The sequence below is a fragment of the Petaurus breviceps genome, unplaced genomic scaffold, assembly GCF_028583685.1.
Source record: "Petaurus breviceps papuanus isolate PSGF00001 unplaced genomic scaffold, PetGlider_PUasm1.0 90701, whole genome shotgun sequence".
Taxonomy (NCBI): domain Eukaryota; kingdom Metazoa; phylum Chordata; class Mammalia; order Diprotodontia; family Petauridae; genus Petaurus; species Petaurus breviceps.
In genome coordinates this window covers 7,172,101-7,188,879 of record NW_027187316.1, presented here as the reverse complement: position 1 = coordinate 7,188,879, position 16,779 = coordinate 7,172,101, and the positions used below count along the sequence as shown (strand labels likewise).

Here is a 16,779-nt window from a genome sequence, read left to right as displayed (position 1 = left end):
AGGGAAGGAAAAACTCCCTTCCCTCTTCTTACTGCTCACCTCCCACTTGAATGGGCAAGGTATTGCTCAAATAATCATAGAATTTAGAGCTAACTGAAGGCCAACTAGGAGATTTGAGTCACCTCAAAGAGGAAGCATCAGGGCTGGGGCCCCGAGCCCCAGTCCTCTGATAATCTTTCCACTGGTCTATCTTGCCTCTTCCAGGAATTAAAAATATCATTGTGGGGATCGTGGAGGCCTGTCATTGGATAGAAAGAAAAAAAACCCCAGAGAATTCCATTTCTTTGGTAATTGGTGTTCTCTCCGTGATCCTCAGGAGTGGTTAAAAATAGCCAGAGGTGACTCTGGGAATTCAGCTAGCAGTGGACCTGGAAGTGTGACTTTTCTTATTCATCTTTTTCATCCTGTTTTCACCACTGACTTGTCAAGAGACAGTGGATGGGTATTTTTCTCTGGGTGTTAGTGATCTGATGCATAAAATAGGTTACTGTTTTACCTTTGCTCATCTACCTAACAAGGGATATTAAGGAATAGTAAATAGGAGAGATTTAGTAGCACTTTGCAAATGGAAGAGTTAAAACTGAATATTAGATATATAAATGAAAGACCTGGATATTACATTGTGGCTTTGGAAACACAAAAAGCCCTATATAAATGAGCTGTATAAGTATTCCTAGCACTTTGTGTGTTTCCTGGCACATAGTCAGAATTTTGTACTTGTTGGTTGATTGATTGATTGTGGGGATTCCTGGGAGACATGGGAACTATTGACCTTTGTAAAAGAGGGAAACTATGTGTGTGTAACTTCCTCTTACCCAGCTCATCTCCTGTGCTGTGGTTATGCTTGAAACCTCATCTTTGGCTGGAGGGAGTGGTGACTCTGTGTGTGTGTGTGTGTGTGTGTGTGTGTTCTAGTATTAGGACAGTATCTCTGATATGCTGTTGTTTACTCGTTTTCAGTTGTACCCAGTTCTTCTTGGCTCTATTTGGAGTTTTCTTGGTAAAGATAATGAAGTGGTTTTCTGTTTCCTTCTCCAGCTCATTTTACAGATGAGGAAACTAAGGCAAATAAGGGTGAAGTAACTTGCCCAGGGTCACACAGTAAGTGTCTGAAAGCTAAATTTGAACTCAGGTCTTCCTGACCCCAGGTCTGGTGTTCTATCCATTGTGCCACCTTGCTGCCTTCCAGCATGGACAGTACCATAGCACAATTGGGAAGTAGTGAGCTGGATTTGGAGTGAGAGGACCAGCATTAAATTCCCATCTCTGCTCTTTACTCTCTGTCTGACTTTGGGCAAGTTAGTTACCCTCTCTGGGCTTCAGTTTCTTCATCTGCAAAATGAGTGGGTTAGACTAAATGACTACTAAAATCCCTTCCAGCTCTATATCTGTGATTCTATGATTTATCGGTGTGGGGGTCTGGAGCTACAGAGGGTGGTGGTAGAGGGTCCTATGACCCCCTGACTCCAAGTATCACCTGATAATCTGTTAGGAAGTGAAAACTAGTCCTACAGGGGTTAGAATAGGGAGTCCCTTCTCTCTCATGGTGAATCTGTTCTCCTTCCCTTCTTTGGCTCTTCCTCCCAATGGAGGAGCTATGTGACTCAGTGGATAGAGTGCTGGGCCTAGAGTCAGAAGGACCTGAGTTTAAATCTGACCTTAAACATTTCCTAACTGTGTGACCCTGGGCAAGTCACTTAACCCCGTTTGACTCAGTCTCCTCATCTGTAAAATAAGCTGGAGAAGGAAATGACAAACAACTCCAGTATCTTTGCCAAGAAAACCCCAAATGGGGTCATGAAGAGTCAGAATCAATTGAAACAACTATACAATAACAGCCATTCTCCACAGTCTTTGGGGCCAACACTGTTCCCTTGGTCAAAGTTAGGTTGGGGATGGGGACTTTCCTAGGAGCATTTGCTGATGCTGAGAAGTATAGCTTTCAGGCCTCTAACAGCCAGCGTGGCTAGGCTCAGTCCCTTGGGAATTTTAATGTTGTATCTTTTATTTCCAATTCCATTCAGTAAATGTACTCTAATATAACACGTGAGTGTAATCACAGCATCACAGGCTTGGAGCTGGCTGAGACCCCAGAGGCCAGCGAGTCCAACCCATAATTGAACAATAATCTGCTCTGTATTAGGCCCTTCAAGGGTCATTCAGCCTCTGTTTGAAAGCCTCTAATGGGAGGGAAACCAGGGTATGACCTTAAGTGTTTAACAATAGATTTTCTGAAATACAAAACCAAAAATCATGCAGGGCACACCTTTAAATTTAATCTGCATTATTAACATTTTGGGTAGCTAGGTAGCAAAGTGGATAAAGTGCCTGGAGTCAGAAGACTCATCTTCCTGAGTTTAAATCTAGTTTCAGACACTAACTATGTGATGTTGGGCAAGTCACCTACCCCTGTTTGCCTCAGTTTCCTCATCTGTAAAATGGGCTGAAGAAGGAAGTGGCAAACCACTCTAGTGTCTGCCAAGAAAACTCCAAATGGGGCCACAAAGAGTCGGACATGACTCAAAAACAACCAAACACACTGGATTAACATTTTCTCCCATCACTTTCTTGAGTCTAGACAATCAGCAAAACAATACATCAAGCCCTAATTTGCAGTGGTTGCCAATTTCTGAGGTGTAAATGGTCACACTCAAAATTTAGGAAGCCACTCTCTGGAGCTGATATGAGCTGGTTCTGGCACAATTCTGGAGGAAATCTACTATTCTCTAAGACAGTCCATTCCACTTTGGCATAGCTCTAATGATTAGGGGGTTTCCCTTTTCATCATGACTAAATTTACCTGTCAAAATAGCTACTATTTTAAACGTTGCTTGGTTTATGGGAATGTCCAGAAATGCAAATATGAAGGATAGATATAATTCCTCCTCCTGTGGAATTCCCGATCTGAAGGGGAAATATGGATCCTGCCTTATAAGACCAGTGGTGAGATGTTGAGTTCAGAGGAACATAGAAGCATAGCTTGAGAGTTGGAAAGGACCTCAGAGATCATCTGTTCAAACCTCATTTTACAAATGGGAAAACTAAGGCATAGATAGTTTAAGTGACTTACCTGAGGTCACAAAGGTAGTATGATGTAAGTCTAGAAAGATAGGGTGGCATGAGATTATAGAGGGCCTTGAATGCCAGGCTGAGGAGCTTGAACTGTTCTGTAAGCAATGGGGAGCTATTAAAAGTGTTTGAGGTGGTGGATGAGTGAAACTGGGAAGTCTCTTTAAGGAGACCCCTCAGAAATCATAGGATCCTAGAATTTAGAGTTGGAAGGAACCTTAAAATCATCTATTCATAAGATCATAGGATGAGGCCCTTGACACCATCTTGTCCAACCAGGTTATATTACAGGTCAGGAAACTGAGGCTCTGAGGAGGCAGTGGCCCACTCAACATCATATACTGTAGCTAGTAAACTCTGGAACCAGGATTCAAATCCAGGTCCTCTACTGTGTTTTTTTTTTTCTTCACTGCACCAGGGCTTCCAACTTTCTGATTTAATAGGTAAGGAAATTCATACTCAGATTCAAATTTCTACTCAATTAAAACTCACACTCTCTTTCTCCCTCTCTTCCCAGTCCCTAGAGCCCAGGGTGGTTGGAAATGGGTTTTGTTTTAGTCCGGATCCATTATAAACCTCTCCTTGATCTTTGCTTCCTCTCCTTGCTCTCCCTGCATCTGTCTCAACCTCTCCTATTTCCAGGCTCTGGACTCTAGGGAGTGCTGAGCTCAGCGCTTCCCATCAGTAAATCCTTGTCTGAAGAGTGGAAAGTTGGATGAATCATTTGAGGCTCAGCTGTGCCACCAAAGGGCCAAAAGAAGAAGAGACCAGGTCAAGTCAAGTCAATGGGCATTTATTAGATGCCTACTATATGCCAGGTGCTGTGCTAAGCATTGAGGATACAAAGAAAGGTTTAAGAAACCAAAACCAAAATAGTCCCTTTTTTTCAAGGACTATAGTGTGATGAGGGAGACAACATGTATGCATCTATGTACAAAGAAGATATATATACACACACATGATGAATTGGAGATAATCAGAGAGGGAAGGTGCTAGCATTAAGGAGAACTGAGAAAGACTTTAAGTAGATTCCTCTGTTATTTCAGTGTATAGGGCATGGAGAACTATTTATTATTTATTTATTTTTTGTCTTTTTGGAGTGGGGAAGGCAGGGTAATTGGGTTAAAGTGACTTGCCCAAGGTCACACAGCTAGTAAATGTTAAGTGTCTGAGGCTGGATTTGAAGTCAGGTCCTCCTGACTCCAGGACTGGTGCTTTACTCACTGTGCCATCTAGCTGCCCCTAGAACTATCTATTATTTTCATCCATATGTACCTGATCTTATTAATAACAAGAAAGTCTAGTCATTTAGAGAAGAAGCTTTTATTTTATCCGACCACTTTCATGAGATCATTCACCAAAGAGCCTTTGCTGGCATCTGTATTTCCATAGGTGTCCTGTTCCACATATGAAAAAGACCCCATGACAAAATCTCAGCCTCAGAATCACAAACCCTTTGGATCAAGTAAAGTTGGGAAGGAGACAAGAATCTTAATGGTATCAGGGCTGTACTATCATGATCAGATTATGAAATAAATTATTATAATTTTGCATTAAGTCCTAGATTAAATGAGATGAGGTATAACCAGAACTGATTTCTAAAGCACTTCAAAGAGGCTAGGAGATATGGGGAACCAAGGTCAGTCTGTGTCTACGTAGATGGAGACTTAAATAGGAGACATGGGCAGGAAGTCACAGGCGGACGGGGGGGGGGACCCCAGTCCTGCTGCACCTGTGTGAAAATCACTGAAGTGGAGGTGGGATGAGGAAATGGGTCTAAATCTCGTAACTAAAGTAGCTTGAGCATGGAGCGCCACCTAGTGGCTTACCTGGAGACTGCACCCTGAGTAGATAGCCTTACCTTTCTACTTGCAGCCCACAGGTAAGGGAGGGCCATCTCTGGTCCTCCTGATGTGTATCTGGCCACTGGACCCAGATGGCTCCGGAGGAGAAAGTGAGACTGGCGACCCTGCACAGCCCTCCCTTACTTAAATCCAATTCCTTTGCACATGACATCACCTCACTGATGTCACAGTCCTCTTTGAGAATGAAGGACAAACAACAGGTAAGGTAAGACCTTCTGTAGGGAGAATTTCTGAATCTCATTTATTTATATGTTCATCTCTATTTTGGACATAGAAACATTTTGTGTCTATCAAAGGAATGGAAGAAGCTACAAGTGGAGATGAAAATAGATGGATTTGATTATATGAGAATTCCCTAACAAAAGTAATAGGAGGGTTACAATGTGACGGAGAAGGAAAAAAAAAAGTGTGGCGTAACATGACATAGGTTCAAATCTTGCTTCTGACACTTATCTATGTGACTTTACCATCTTAGACTTCAGTTTCCTCATCTGTAAAAAATAAGGGATTGGGCAAGATAGCCTCTAAGAATTCTTTGCAATTCTAGGTCTATGAACTAGATCTATGAAAAAAATCTGACGTAGATATAGCTGTGAGGTAAAAAAAAACCCAACATTTATAATATATAAAAGATTGATACACATTTTTCAATTGTGATAACTCCTTGGTCCCCTCCTTTCATTCTGGGGCATTCCAGGTAAGCACAGGGAAGGTTGAACTAGACTTGCTTCTGGGCATGCATGATGGAGGGACCTTTCTCCCTACTTCAGAGTTTGCATAATATTCCCCACCTGATTTCAGTACAACATGTGGGGACTTGGTGAGTTTTTTTCTAATTTTGAGTGATTGAGAGTCTAGTACTATGTAGTGATGAAGATTCTTCTGGTTGGCTGAGAATCTAGAAGAACTGATAGCACAGGGAAGGTTGACCTAAAACTGAGTGTGCCTGATGCTTTCAAGAGAGAAGGATTTTTGTGGAGCTGCTGGAGGTGGAGGGGAGAGGCAAGCTGCCCTCTTTCCTACTCTGCCACCACTTGTCCTTGAGCTCAGGCCATCTCTGTTTCTGTTTCTCCTTTTCTCACCTTAGGTAAATGTATATTCTGAGATAGGAGTGTCAAGGTGATCACTTAGTGAGACCAGAGCCATCCTGCATCCCACAGACAATTGGGATCCTGGAGCTGGGAGCAGCATCAGCCAAGCCAGGAGTAGATTGACTCACATGCCCTGGAAGAAATTACCCTAGCTGAGATGAGGAGCTGCTGACATCCCTGATATCACTCCCTGAAGCTAATTTGATAGGAACTTCTTAAAGGAAGAAAAGGACTCTCTAGGTCAGGAGTCACAAGACACCTCTTGGTCCCATGTGTACACATCTCTACATGTGTGCCTAACTTATATTATGTTTCAAATTTGAGACCATTCTCCCCAGGGTGAGAGAGAGAGAGGGTGAGAGAAAGGGTGAGAGAGAGAGAAAGAGAGAGAGAGAGAGAGAGAGAGAGAGAGAGAGAGAGAGAGAGAGATACTTTCTCAGTAAATACCTTCTATAAAAGCTATTTGGTGTCACCAGGTTGATTGATTAGGGAGCACACCAGATAGTGTTTCCTGAGTGATTCCTGAAGGGAAAAATAGTCAGCTACTGTTTGGGACCTCCCCTACTTGTGTGAACAGGAATTAGGGAAGAAGTTGAGAGGAGTTATTATGCAAACACAAATATTCATTCTCCAGTGGCTAAAAGATATGAACAAACAATTGTGAAAGCAACTGTTACTAATCACTTGAAAAATTGCCCAAACTTTCTAGTAATCAGAGAAATAAATTCAAAACAGTTTGGAGGTGCCATTCTTGAGGGGGAAAGGGACTCTGTGTTCTGGGGCAGTGGCTGGTGAGTAAGCTTCCTCTACACATCTTTTTTTTCCCTGCTGGGAAAGAGTGACTAGCACAGGATGAACCAGAATGAATGGCTTGTGATAACTTTATCTTTCACTCTCAAACTCATCCCTTTTCTGAACTTCCCTATTTCTTTTTTGGATACCATCTTTCTAGTCACACAGGTTTACACCCTTGGTTTTATTCTTGTCTCATTCTATATATCCACTTGGTTGCTAAAACTTGTTTCTACCTCTTGCAGCTGTCTTCTCCTTTTTACTCTCATGACCACCACCCTAGTTTAGGCCCTCATCACCTCTCCTGAACTATTACAATGACTTCCTAATCCAAATTCCTAATCCAATTCCCTGCTCCAAAATTTCTCCCCTTTGTAATCCATCTTCCACAAAGCTAGCAAAGTGATTCAGGTCTGACTATGTCACTCTCCTATTCAATAAATTCCCTATCGAGTCTACCGTAAGATATTTAACCTTTATCTAATTCCTATTTGTTTTTTTGTTTTTGTTTTTTTTTGCAAAAGTTTTAAAATTTCCATAATTATTACCATTTGCATAAATTTTATAAAAAAGTAAACCTAAATGTTGGGGATATATGTTCATTTGTTTTCTGATAGAAGTGCGTGATAGGAGCAGCATCCTAAATCCTTCCTCCACGAAAGTTAGGCTGGTTTTTCCTTTAAAGAAATAGAAACCACCCATTAGACTTGATTGGTTCAGGAGACTAAAGTCTCAGGTTATTGACATAATTTCCTTGATGATTAAGTAAAAAACAGTCACAAGGAGCTCCAGCTATGATGTTTGGCAAACAGTGATGGGCAAATCTGGCAAGGGAAATTTGCTCAACTGGCTCAACCAGCGGTTTCCTCAGTGCACATCCTTGTTGAATATCCTTCTCTTGCTTTGGTCAGTGAATCTCCTTTTATTAATTATTAAATGATTCATTTTGTTCCAAAATTGAACTGCCTAGAGGTAGCTAGGGGATGCAATGGATAGAATCCTGAACTTGGAGTCAGGAAGACTTGAGTTCAAATCCTGCCTAGACACTTAATATCTGTGTGACTCTGGGCAAGTCACTTAACCTCTCTCAGTCTCAGTTTCCTCATCAGTAAAATAGGGATAATAATAGTACCTACTTCATAGCATTGTTATAAGGATCAAATGAAATAACACATGCAAGTCACCTTGTAAAACTTAAAATACTATGTGGTAATAATAATAATAAATAATGATGGTGATTATTATTAACTACCTGGGGATGGCCTGAGTTGGTTTTGATGAGGGATGGCTCCCAATAGGTTCAGCAGGGACTCTGATCTTATCATAAGACCAGAGTCTGTGATTCAGTCTGGAAAGAATTCAGTAGGCCTGAGCAGATTTGGAGTCAGAGTTGAAAAAGTTTATTTTCCGCCTTACATCGGGCAAGGATTCTTAGAGGACCTGCAACCTCAAAGGGGTAGAGTTAGGATTTATATAGAATCATTCATAGTAGAACAGGTGCCAATTATGCTAACTAGGTGATTAAGGGTGGGATTAGGGAGGAGTTAAGGTGGGGACAGTGTAATATAACTGCACAGGTGTATTGCCCATGATTCACTGGGGGGGCTACCTTGAGGTGTGGTTTTAGGTTTGAAAATGCCACTAAGTCAGTGAGCCGTCAAGGGCTGATGGAGAAGTACCCAGTCTGCTACCCATCAGTGTCATGTCTGACAAGATTGATGTCTGGGAACCAAGGTTAATCAGAGACTTAGTGGATAATAGGCAAAGGAGTTAACCCAGAGACAGGGTCCCGAAGGATTCATTGAGGCAGCCAAGGAGTCAACCTAGAGATAGGGTACTGAAGAATTCAGGGGGGCAACGAGACACTATGCAAGGGGGAGATAATAGTTGCCTAAGCTGGAATATTTATAGATACTTTTGTGAAGGATTGATAGGTATAGCTTGTTAGTATTTCAAGGCTGAGATAAACAATCCATGAGTTGTTGCTGGGCACAATTAATGCTTTGAAGCTAGGGGCAGGGGGGGAAGGGACAGAGTTAATTCTCTGAGACTGGGGGGGGCGGTAGTGTGATTTTACAAACTGGTTTTACAAATTGATGTTACAAAGTTTTACAGACTGATGTTACAAATATAGATCCCAAGCACCCCATCATTCCTGATGTTACAAATTGGTATTACAAATTGAGTTTACAAACATAGATCCCAAGTACCCCATCAGTTTCATCACAGAACAGGATGCATGGTTAAAAAGGTTTTTAGAACACTACTCTATAGGTCAGCTGTTTTATTAAAAAGAAAAGTAGATCTACGTGGTAAAAAATTTTAAACTATTTGTAATGGGAAAGGAAGGTTGAGAAGAGAGGACGCTTCCAAGGGAAACAGATAGGCTTGTGAGTAGGTATTGGTCTTGTGTTGGTTTGCGGGAAGGCTAAAGGCTGGTATGACTCCCTATGCTGTAGTGGCTTATTACCTTCTTTGCTACTATGATGGAATCGGCTTGTTGGTTTTGGGATTCAGTTTTCTGGTGTCTGAATAAATGTTTTGCTTCTTTCTTCTATATGGAGAGTCTGTTATATCTTGCAATTGAGCACTACACAGGTATATAAGTGACCGTGGGTGCTGTGAATATTGCATTGGCACTACAGAAGGGTCCATTGTCTGTAAAGTGGGAATAAATGTACTACCATCCTTATCATGGAGATACATGGGAAGCATTCTGTAAAATTAAGGTATATGGGCAGCTAGGTGGTATAGTGGATAGAGTGCTAGGCCTGGAGTCAGGAAGACCTGAGTTCAAATGTGACTTCAGACACTTATTTAACTGTGTGATGCTGGGCAAGTCACTTAACCCTGTTTGCTTTAGTTTCCTCATCTATAAAATGAAGTGAAAAAGTACATGGCAAGCCACTCTAGTATCTCTGCCAAGAAAACTCCAAATGGGGTCATGAAGAGTTGGACACAACTGACTAACAGTCATCAGAGTCACCTAAAAGTGACACTGAAGTATTGAGAGGGCCCTTACACTGGAGGACTTTAGCCTGAGGGAAGGGGAAGCCCTAACAAATGGGACAATTCAAAAGTGGCTCATAAATTTAGAGCTGGAAAGAAGCTTAGAAGTAATTAAATCTAACTGCTTATTTCATAAAAGAGGAAATCGAGGCCCGAGGGCAGTGAAATACTCGGTCAAGGTCACATATAGGTATTGTATTGAAATAAGGTCTTCTGACTACAATCCAGCTCCCCATCAATGGAATTCTTCAAGCAGAGCCTGGATTATCATTTGTGTAGATGGAGTTCTGGTTTGAGCTCAGGTTGGACCTCTGAAATTCCTTTCATTTTTAAGATCTTGTGAAATATTTAGCTGCAAGAGTTATTAGAGGTAGGAAGGAGCTACCAAGGAAGGTTTCAGTTGGGTGTGTATAATCAAAGACAATATTAAAGTCAATACAATAATTTTTCTCACTCCAGTTCTTCCAGTGACTCATAGTAGAGTGAAGCTGACCCTGGAGCTCTCAATGGAAGACTGTCTATTAAGTCATAATGGCATCACTGTCATGAACTGCCATGAGCTGGGGAGGGAGGGGGAGTCATTTGTTAGCTGGCTTAATAGCCAATTTATACTTTATTGGCACCTCAGGGTAATGAGAAGGACCTGGAAGTTATATTGTCCTTTATTATTAATAATATTCAAGTACTTTGTATAGACCAGGCTTAACTCTACTCATGTTGTATCCCTTCAGGAGAAAGTAGTAGGCTCTTTGAGGGCAGAAATTCAATGTCTCTGTCTCTCTCTCTGTCTCTGTCTCTCTCCCCCATGTGTCTAATGGTATCAGGTATACAGTAGGTGCTTAGTTGATTTTTCAAAAATTGACTCAAGGGGGCGGCCAGGTAACACAGTGAGTAAGAGCACCGGCTTCAGTGTCAGAACGACCTGGAGATCGAATCCCGGGCTCAGACACTTAGCACCCACCCAGAAACACCTGGCCGTGTAACCTTGAGCAAGTTACTTAACCCTGATTGCTTAATAAAAAAAAAAAATTGACTCAAGGCTGCAGAGTAGACAGGGACTGCTCCATTTTTGTCTGTGCATCTCCAGCATGTAGCACGTGGTACTCTGTATGCAGTACGTACTCATTAAATGTTTGCTGAATTTAATTGAACAACAATAAATGGTAATATTATGAAAAAAATCTCCAATAGAGCTTTTGGGGTTATGGAGTGCCGGCTGTCCTTGCAACGACAGATAGATAGTGTGAATCAGGCCGTAGTACAAATAGTTTTCTCATCCTCATTCTGCATATGAAAAATCCAGTTATTATTTCTGAGTAGATCCCATCGTCCCCGCTTACAAACCTTTCTTTTTCTTTTTCTTAAGTGGAGTCCTTAAATTGTATCACACTCTAGTGGGAACAGAAGCCTGGACTAAGGTGAAGGGGACAAAACTTTAGAAAGGGGGCTGGGGAAAAACAAAAGGGTTAGTTCCACCTCGGACAAAGGGAGCTTCTACTACAAGTGGAAAGGAAAAAGCCCGGTCTCCTTGACGTGCTCCAAGGCACACCCCGCCACTCCCCCCAGCATTGAGAATGCAGTTGGTACCTCCCCTAACCTAGAGACCAGAGAACGCTGCCTTGCTTCCACCCGGAGGGGAGGGGAGGGGAACTTGGAAGTCTCTTGCTTTCCCAGGGGGTTCTCTGCCTTCCTCCAAGCCTCAAGCTGGGCTGGCAGAGCATTTTACCAACTGCCGCTCCAGGTCCTTGATGGAGCCCAACGGATCAGTCGTTGTGGAGGGGCCGAAGGAGAATGGTAGGAAAACTACGAAGGAGAATTTGGGGGTCTTGGCTGGGGGTGAGGGTGTTAGGGAAGAGGTCGGCAATAGGTTAATATGGACTTCGGCACTTAGTACATTGCTTGGAACACAGCAGGCGCCTAATAAACGTTTATTGGTTGATTCCTTCACTGATGGTAGATTCATAACTGGTTATTAAGGGATGTAAGGGATGTATGGGGATGCATCTCTAACCTCTTGAGAATCAAGGCGTAAGAATAGCTGTACCTCTCCTGGGGCTCCTATCAGGTAGAACTGTGGCCTCAGGAGGTGGGGAGTGGGCTCCAATGGAGAGGTTCTCTCCATGCTAATCTGTCCTCCACAGGGCTGCCAAATGGATATTTGGCATGAGTCTAATCATGTGCCCCTGGCAGCTAGATGGCTTAGTGGGTAGACTGCTAGGCCTAGAGTCAAGAAGACCTGGGTTCAAATGCAGCCTCAAACACTAACTAGGTGTTACTTTTGAGGCAGGTATAGTGACATAGTGGTTAGGTGCTGGGCCTGCAGTCAGGAAGACCTGAGTTCAAATCCAGCTTCAGACTATTACAGACTAGTAACTAGACTTCAGACTAGTTACACTAGCTGTGTAACCCTGGACAAATCACTTAACCTCTATTTGCCTCAACCCACTGGATAAGGAAATGGCAAACCACTTCAATATCTTTGCTAAGAAAATCCCATGGATAGGAATGGTGAGCTATGGTCCACATGGTTATGAAGACTCAGATATGACTGAACAACATAATCATATCACTCCCCTGCTCAAGAGGCTTTGGTGGCTTCCTGTTGCATTAAAACAAAAACTCCTTTGTTTAACATTAAAGTCCTTCCCAATCTGTCTATAGCCTTTCTTTCCAGGATGATTGCACATTACTCTCCCTTGTGTACCATGATCAAGAAAAAAACTGTGCTATTTGCTGTTCTCATAGCTCACATTCTCTCTTGCCTTCCTGTCTTTAAACAGGCTCTTGCCCATTCCTGTAATGATCTCCCTTATCACCTCCTGTTCTTGAAACCACCAACTCCATTTAAGGCTCAGCTAAAAGATTTCCTCTTTCAGGAGGCCTTTCCTGTTTCCCCCAGTGTTGCCATCTGCCTTCATCACTGTGGATTTATTTACCCTGTATTGACTTATCTATGAACATTTATCAATGGAATGGAATGCAGGGTGCAACAGAATGAGGACTCAGATGGTCTCACTTCTGAAAAACAGTGTTCTTAGAAGCATGGTGACAGATATAGAGAAGGTACTGAATAAATGCTTGTTGATTAGTTGATCGATATGAATCTCCCCAGGGTAGAATTTATGTTCTATTATTGATCAGTGGAAAGGGAAAATTGAATGATTGGCTTTAGCTCTGCAAGATCTAGGTTTTTAAAGGGTTAGACTCTAGTCACTTTGGCTTATCTTTATTCATTCTGGCAGCAGCCCAAGACAGATGGGGAGTAGGTAGGCATGAGATGTCATTCTTCTTAGTTGGGAAGATTGAAGTAAGAGTGTCCATAGTCCTTCTGCACATTAGATGTTATGTTCTTTGAGAATAGGCCTTTATGTTGTCTTTGGTGTATTTTCTGTACCCAAAAAGTACTTAATAAATTTTTTAAAAAAGAAATTGAACTGGGCATGGTGGTGAATATATATAATTCCTTCCACTTGGGGAAGGTTAAAGCTGGTGGATGGATCTCTTGAGCTCAAAAATTCTGAGTTGCTGTACGGCTAAGACACTTATTAAATATCTGTGCTAAGTCTAGCACCAATATGGTAAGCCCCTGTAGCAGCAACCACCCCAAGTGCGTCCTCAGGGTTTGCTGCCCATACAGGTTCTTAGATCTGCTTTGTTAAAGGAAAGCAACTCAAAATGGGTTAACAAGCTTACTTTAATCAGTCAGACATATATCATTTACCTTGTTCAGGAGAAAAGGTCAGCACCCTGAACCTCAAAGTATACAGGCATAATTATCAAGACAGAAACATCAAGTAGACAGATTTCCAAACTGTCCAACCATTACATCCATACCCAGTCAACATCTGGGTTTCCATATTCTGGGTTTTTCAAAGCCGGGGGACTCTCAACAACGGCTTCCCAGAATTCAGATCAAATCACAGAATACTTCTCAAAGTGAGTCCCAAAACAAAGCTACACATCAGGGCTTATATAGCCTTCTCCTGGCTCAGAGAATGTAACAACCTTATTGACCCACTGGCCAATCAAAAAGCATCTACTGAAAAACAAGCCTCCCTCCCCAGGCTTCTGGTGCACTTTAGCCTAGGGGCAGGGAAGATCTTTAAAATTTACATTCGCATTACAGCCCCCAAGAGGATCAGGCTCAGGTGCCCATGATACCAATGGGGGATGTACTTCTAGCATGGGTGAGATAGGGAGACCCAGTCTCCAGAAAGAAAAAGTCAAACTAGATACCTAAGTACATCTATAGCCAAGGTTCATTCTTCAATCCTCTTCTTTCTTTTTGCTCAAACTCTCAGAAATTACATTTACTCTCATAGCCTAGACCCTTTATGTGGTGGGGGTGGTGGGGTGAATCCCAAATCTGTATTTCAAGTCCTGATCTTTCTTGTTTACATCTCCAGCTGCATTCTGCACCTCTGCATCTGAATGTCCTGCTTTTGACTAAAAGACCATCTCTCTAGAACAAAATTCACTGTTCCCTGCCCTACTTACACACCCCTGTTATTGTTCACTTTTTTAAAACTCTTCCTGACCACCTTGTGGAACATACTGCCCATGGGGTTTTCTCGGCAGATACTGGAGTGGTTTGCTATTTTCCTCACACATCCTGCTTCCGACCCCAATCAACGGCTACTCTTGACCTTCAGTAATTCTGTCAACGATAGTATCCATTTCTAAGTCACTAAGGATCAAAACCTTGAATTATTCTTGGTTTCTTATTTTTCTCACACACACTCCCCCAACCCAGTCAGTCACAAGTTTTCATCTTTCCTAGTATCTCTTCTGAGGCATTATGGCATACTGGACAGGCCACTGGACTTGGACTCAGGAAGACTTGGGTGCCTGCCTCAGATAATAGCTATGTGACTCTTGACAATTCACTTAATCAGTGTCTCATTTTCCTCATCTGCCAAATGAGTGAGGTGGACTTGATGGTGCCTGTCACTTTTACATTTTATAATCTTGATTCCATTCTTTCATTTCCATGCCCATTGTCATTATTCTAAGAAGCCCCCATTGCCTGTCATTTGTACTACTGCAGAAGCTTTCTAACTGATCTACCAGCTTTCCAACCCCTCCATCCTTCCTCCCCACCATCAGTCCATTTTATAAAGCCTACCATGTGAATCTTGGATTCAGTATTGGAGCTTGGGAGAGAGGACAGAGCTGGTGTAGAGTAATAATTACTTAAAACTGGAAAGACATTGGAAGCCAAATTTTACAGAGGAAGTAACTGAGGCTTAGAGATGCTATGTGACTTTATCATGATAACATGGGTAGCAAGTAGTAAGTACCTGATTTGAGGTCATCTTTCTACTACATTGCCACTAGAAACACTTTGGAGAGTCTAAAAGTGCGATTTCATTGATATATGGGCTACCCAGCAAGGAATCTCCATCTATGAATGCATATGGCAATATGCATTTTATCTGCAATTTACAGCCTTAGAGAGATGCCTGGGACACTGAGAGATCAAATGAGTTGTTCTGGCACAGCTGGGGTTTATCAGAGTAACCCAGGTCTTTCTAATTCTCAGTAAACAATGCTGCCTCTCATGAACAACCTTTTCTTAAATACACTTAATGCATCTACAAAGAGTAGGAACCGTGAGAGTGGTGGATGAGCCCATTAGAGGACAGAACATAGAGAGAAGAGGACTAGAAAAGGAGCTTGAAGAAAGACCAGAGTTAGTGGGTAAGAGGAAGAAGAGAAGAGTCAGGAAAGAAGGCAGAGAGATAGGAAGAGAAGGTACAGTGCCGCGGAATTTAAGGCAGTATTTGTTACAAGAGGGCTCTATGGGGTGGGGGGAATGATAGAAGTGCACTTTTTAATTTTTTTTAATTCAATTTTTAATTTATTAATTTGTTTGTTTCCTTTTAGTTTACAGGATTCAATTCCACAATTCCTTGAATTTCACATTTTGTCCCCCTCCTCCCTCTCCCCCCCTCCATGGCGTCTTACAATCAAGTATAGGATCTGTAAATACTTTCACATTATACAATGGTCAGGTTATAAGGATGGATTGTACCAGCTGGAATGAAAAATGGTAAAGAGGACATAAAATCAAATAAGAGAACGAAAAAGATCAGGTATTTTGCTTCCACCTGGATATAAATTTAGTTCTTTCTAGTTCTTTCTCTGGATGCACGTTTTTCTCTCCATCATGCGTCTTTTGGGATTGACTTATATCCCTGCATTGTTGAGAAGAGTCCAGTCTATCAAAGTTGGTCATCACACATACGTTGTGTCTGTAATTGTGTACAAATTCCTCGTGGTTCTACTCTTCTCACTCAGCATCAGTTCTTTTAAGCCTCTCCAGGTAAATATGAAGACCGCCTGCTCCCCGTTTCTTATAGCGCAATAATATTCCATAACATGCATATACCACAACTTGTTCAGCCATTCCCCAATTGATGGACACCCCCTTAATTTCCAATTCTTTGCCACAACAAAAAGAGCTGCTATAAACATTTTTGTACATATGGGTCTTTCTCCAATTTCTATGATCTCTTTGGGATATAACCCTAGGAGTGGTATTGCTGGATCAAAGTGTATGAAAGTATTTATAGCCCTTTGGGCATAGTTCCAGATTGCTTTCCAGAAAGGCTGGATCAGTTCACAGCTCCACCAACAATGCATTAGTGTTCCAGTTTGCCCACATCCTCTCCAGCGTTTGTCATTTTCCTGTTTTGTCATCTTAGCCAATCTAACTGGTGAGATGTGGTACCTCAGAGTTGTTTTGATTTGCATTTCTCTAATCAATAGTGAATTAGAGCATTTCTTCATGTGCTTATAGATAGCTTTAATTTCTTTCTCTGAAAACTGCCTGTTCATATCCTTTGACCATTTATCAATTGGAGAATGACTTGTATTCTTATAAATTTGACTCAGTTCTCTGTATATTTTAGAGATGAGTCCTTTGTCAGAGACATAGGTTGTAAAGATTC

General features: G+C 41.9%; 2 protein-coding genes across 2 annotated transcripts in view; both read left to right on the top strand.

The window, feature by feature from the left end:
* CDC5L (cell division cycle 5 like) overlaps nt 1–16,779 on the top strand; it is a 168,030-nt gene that overhangs the window by 59,093 nt on the left and 92,158 nt on the right. The window lies entirely within an intron of this gene.
* The window catches only part of SPATS1 (spermatogenesis associated serine rich 1), a 36,742-nt gene continuing 31,408 nt past the window's right edge, over nt 11,446–16,779 (top strand). Inside the window, exon 1 of the mRNA XM_069065761.1 lies at nt 11,446–11,620. Within this exon, the coding sequence (XP_068921862.1) occupies nt 11,575–11,620 (46 nt within the window). The 5' untranslated portion in view covers nt 11,446–11,574. The remainder of the gene's footprint in view (nt 11,621–16,779) is intronic.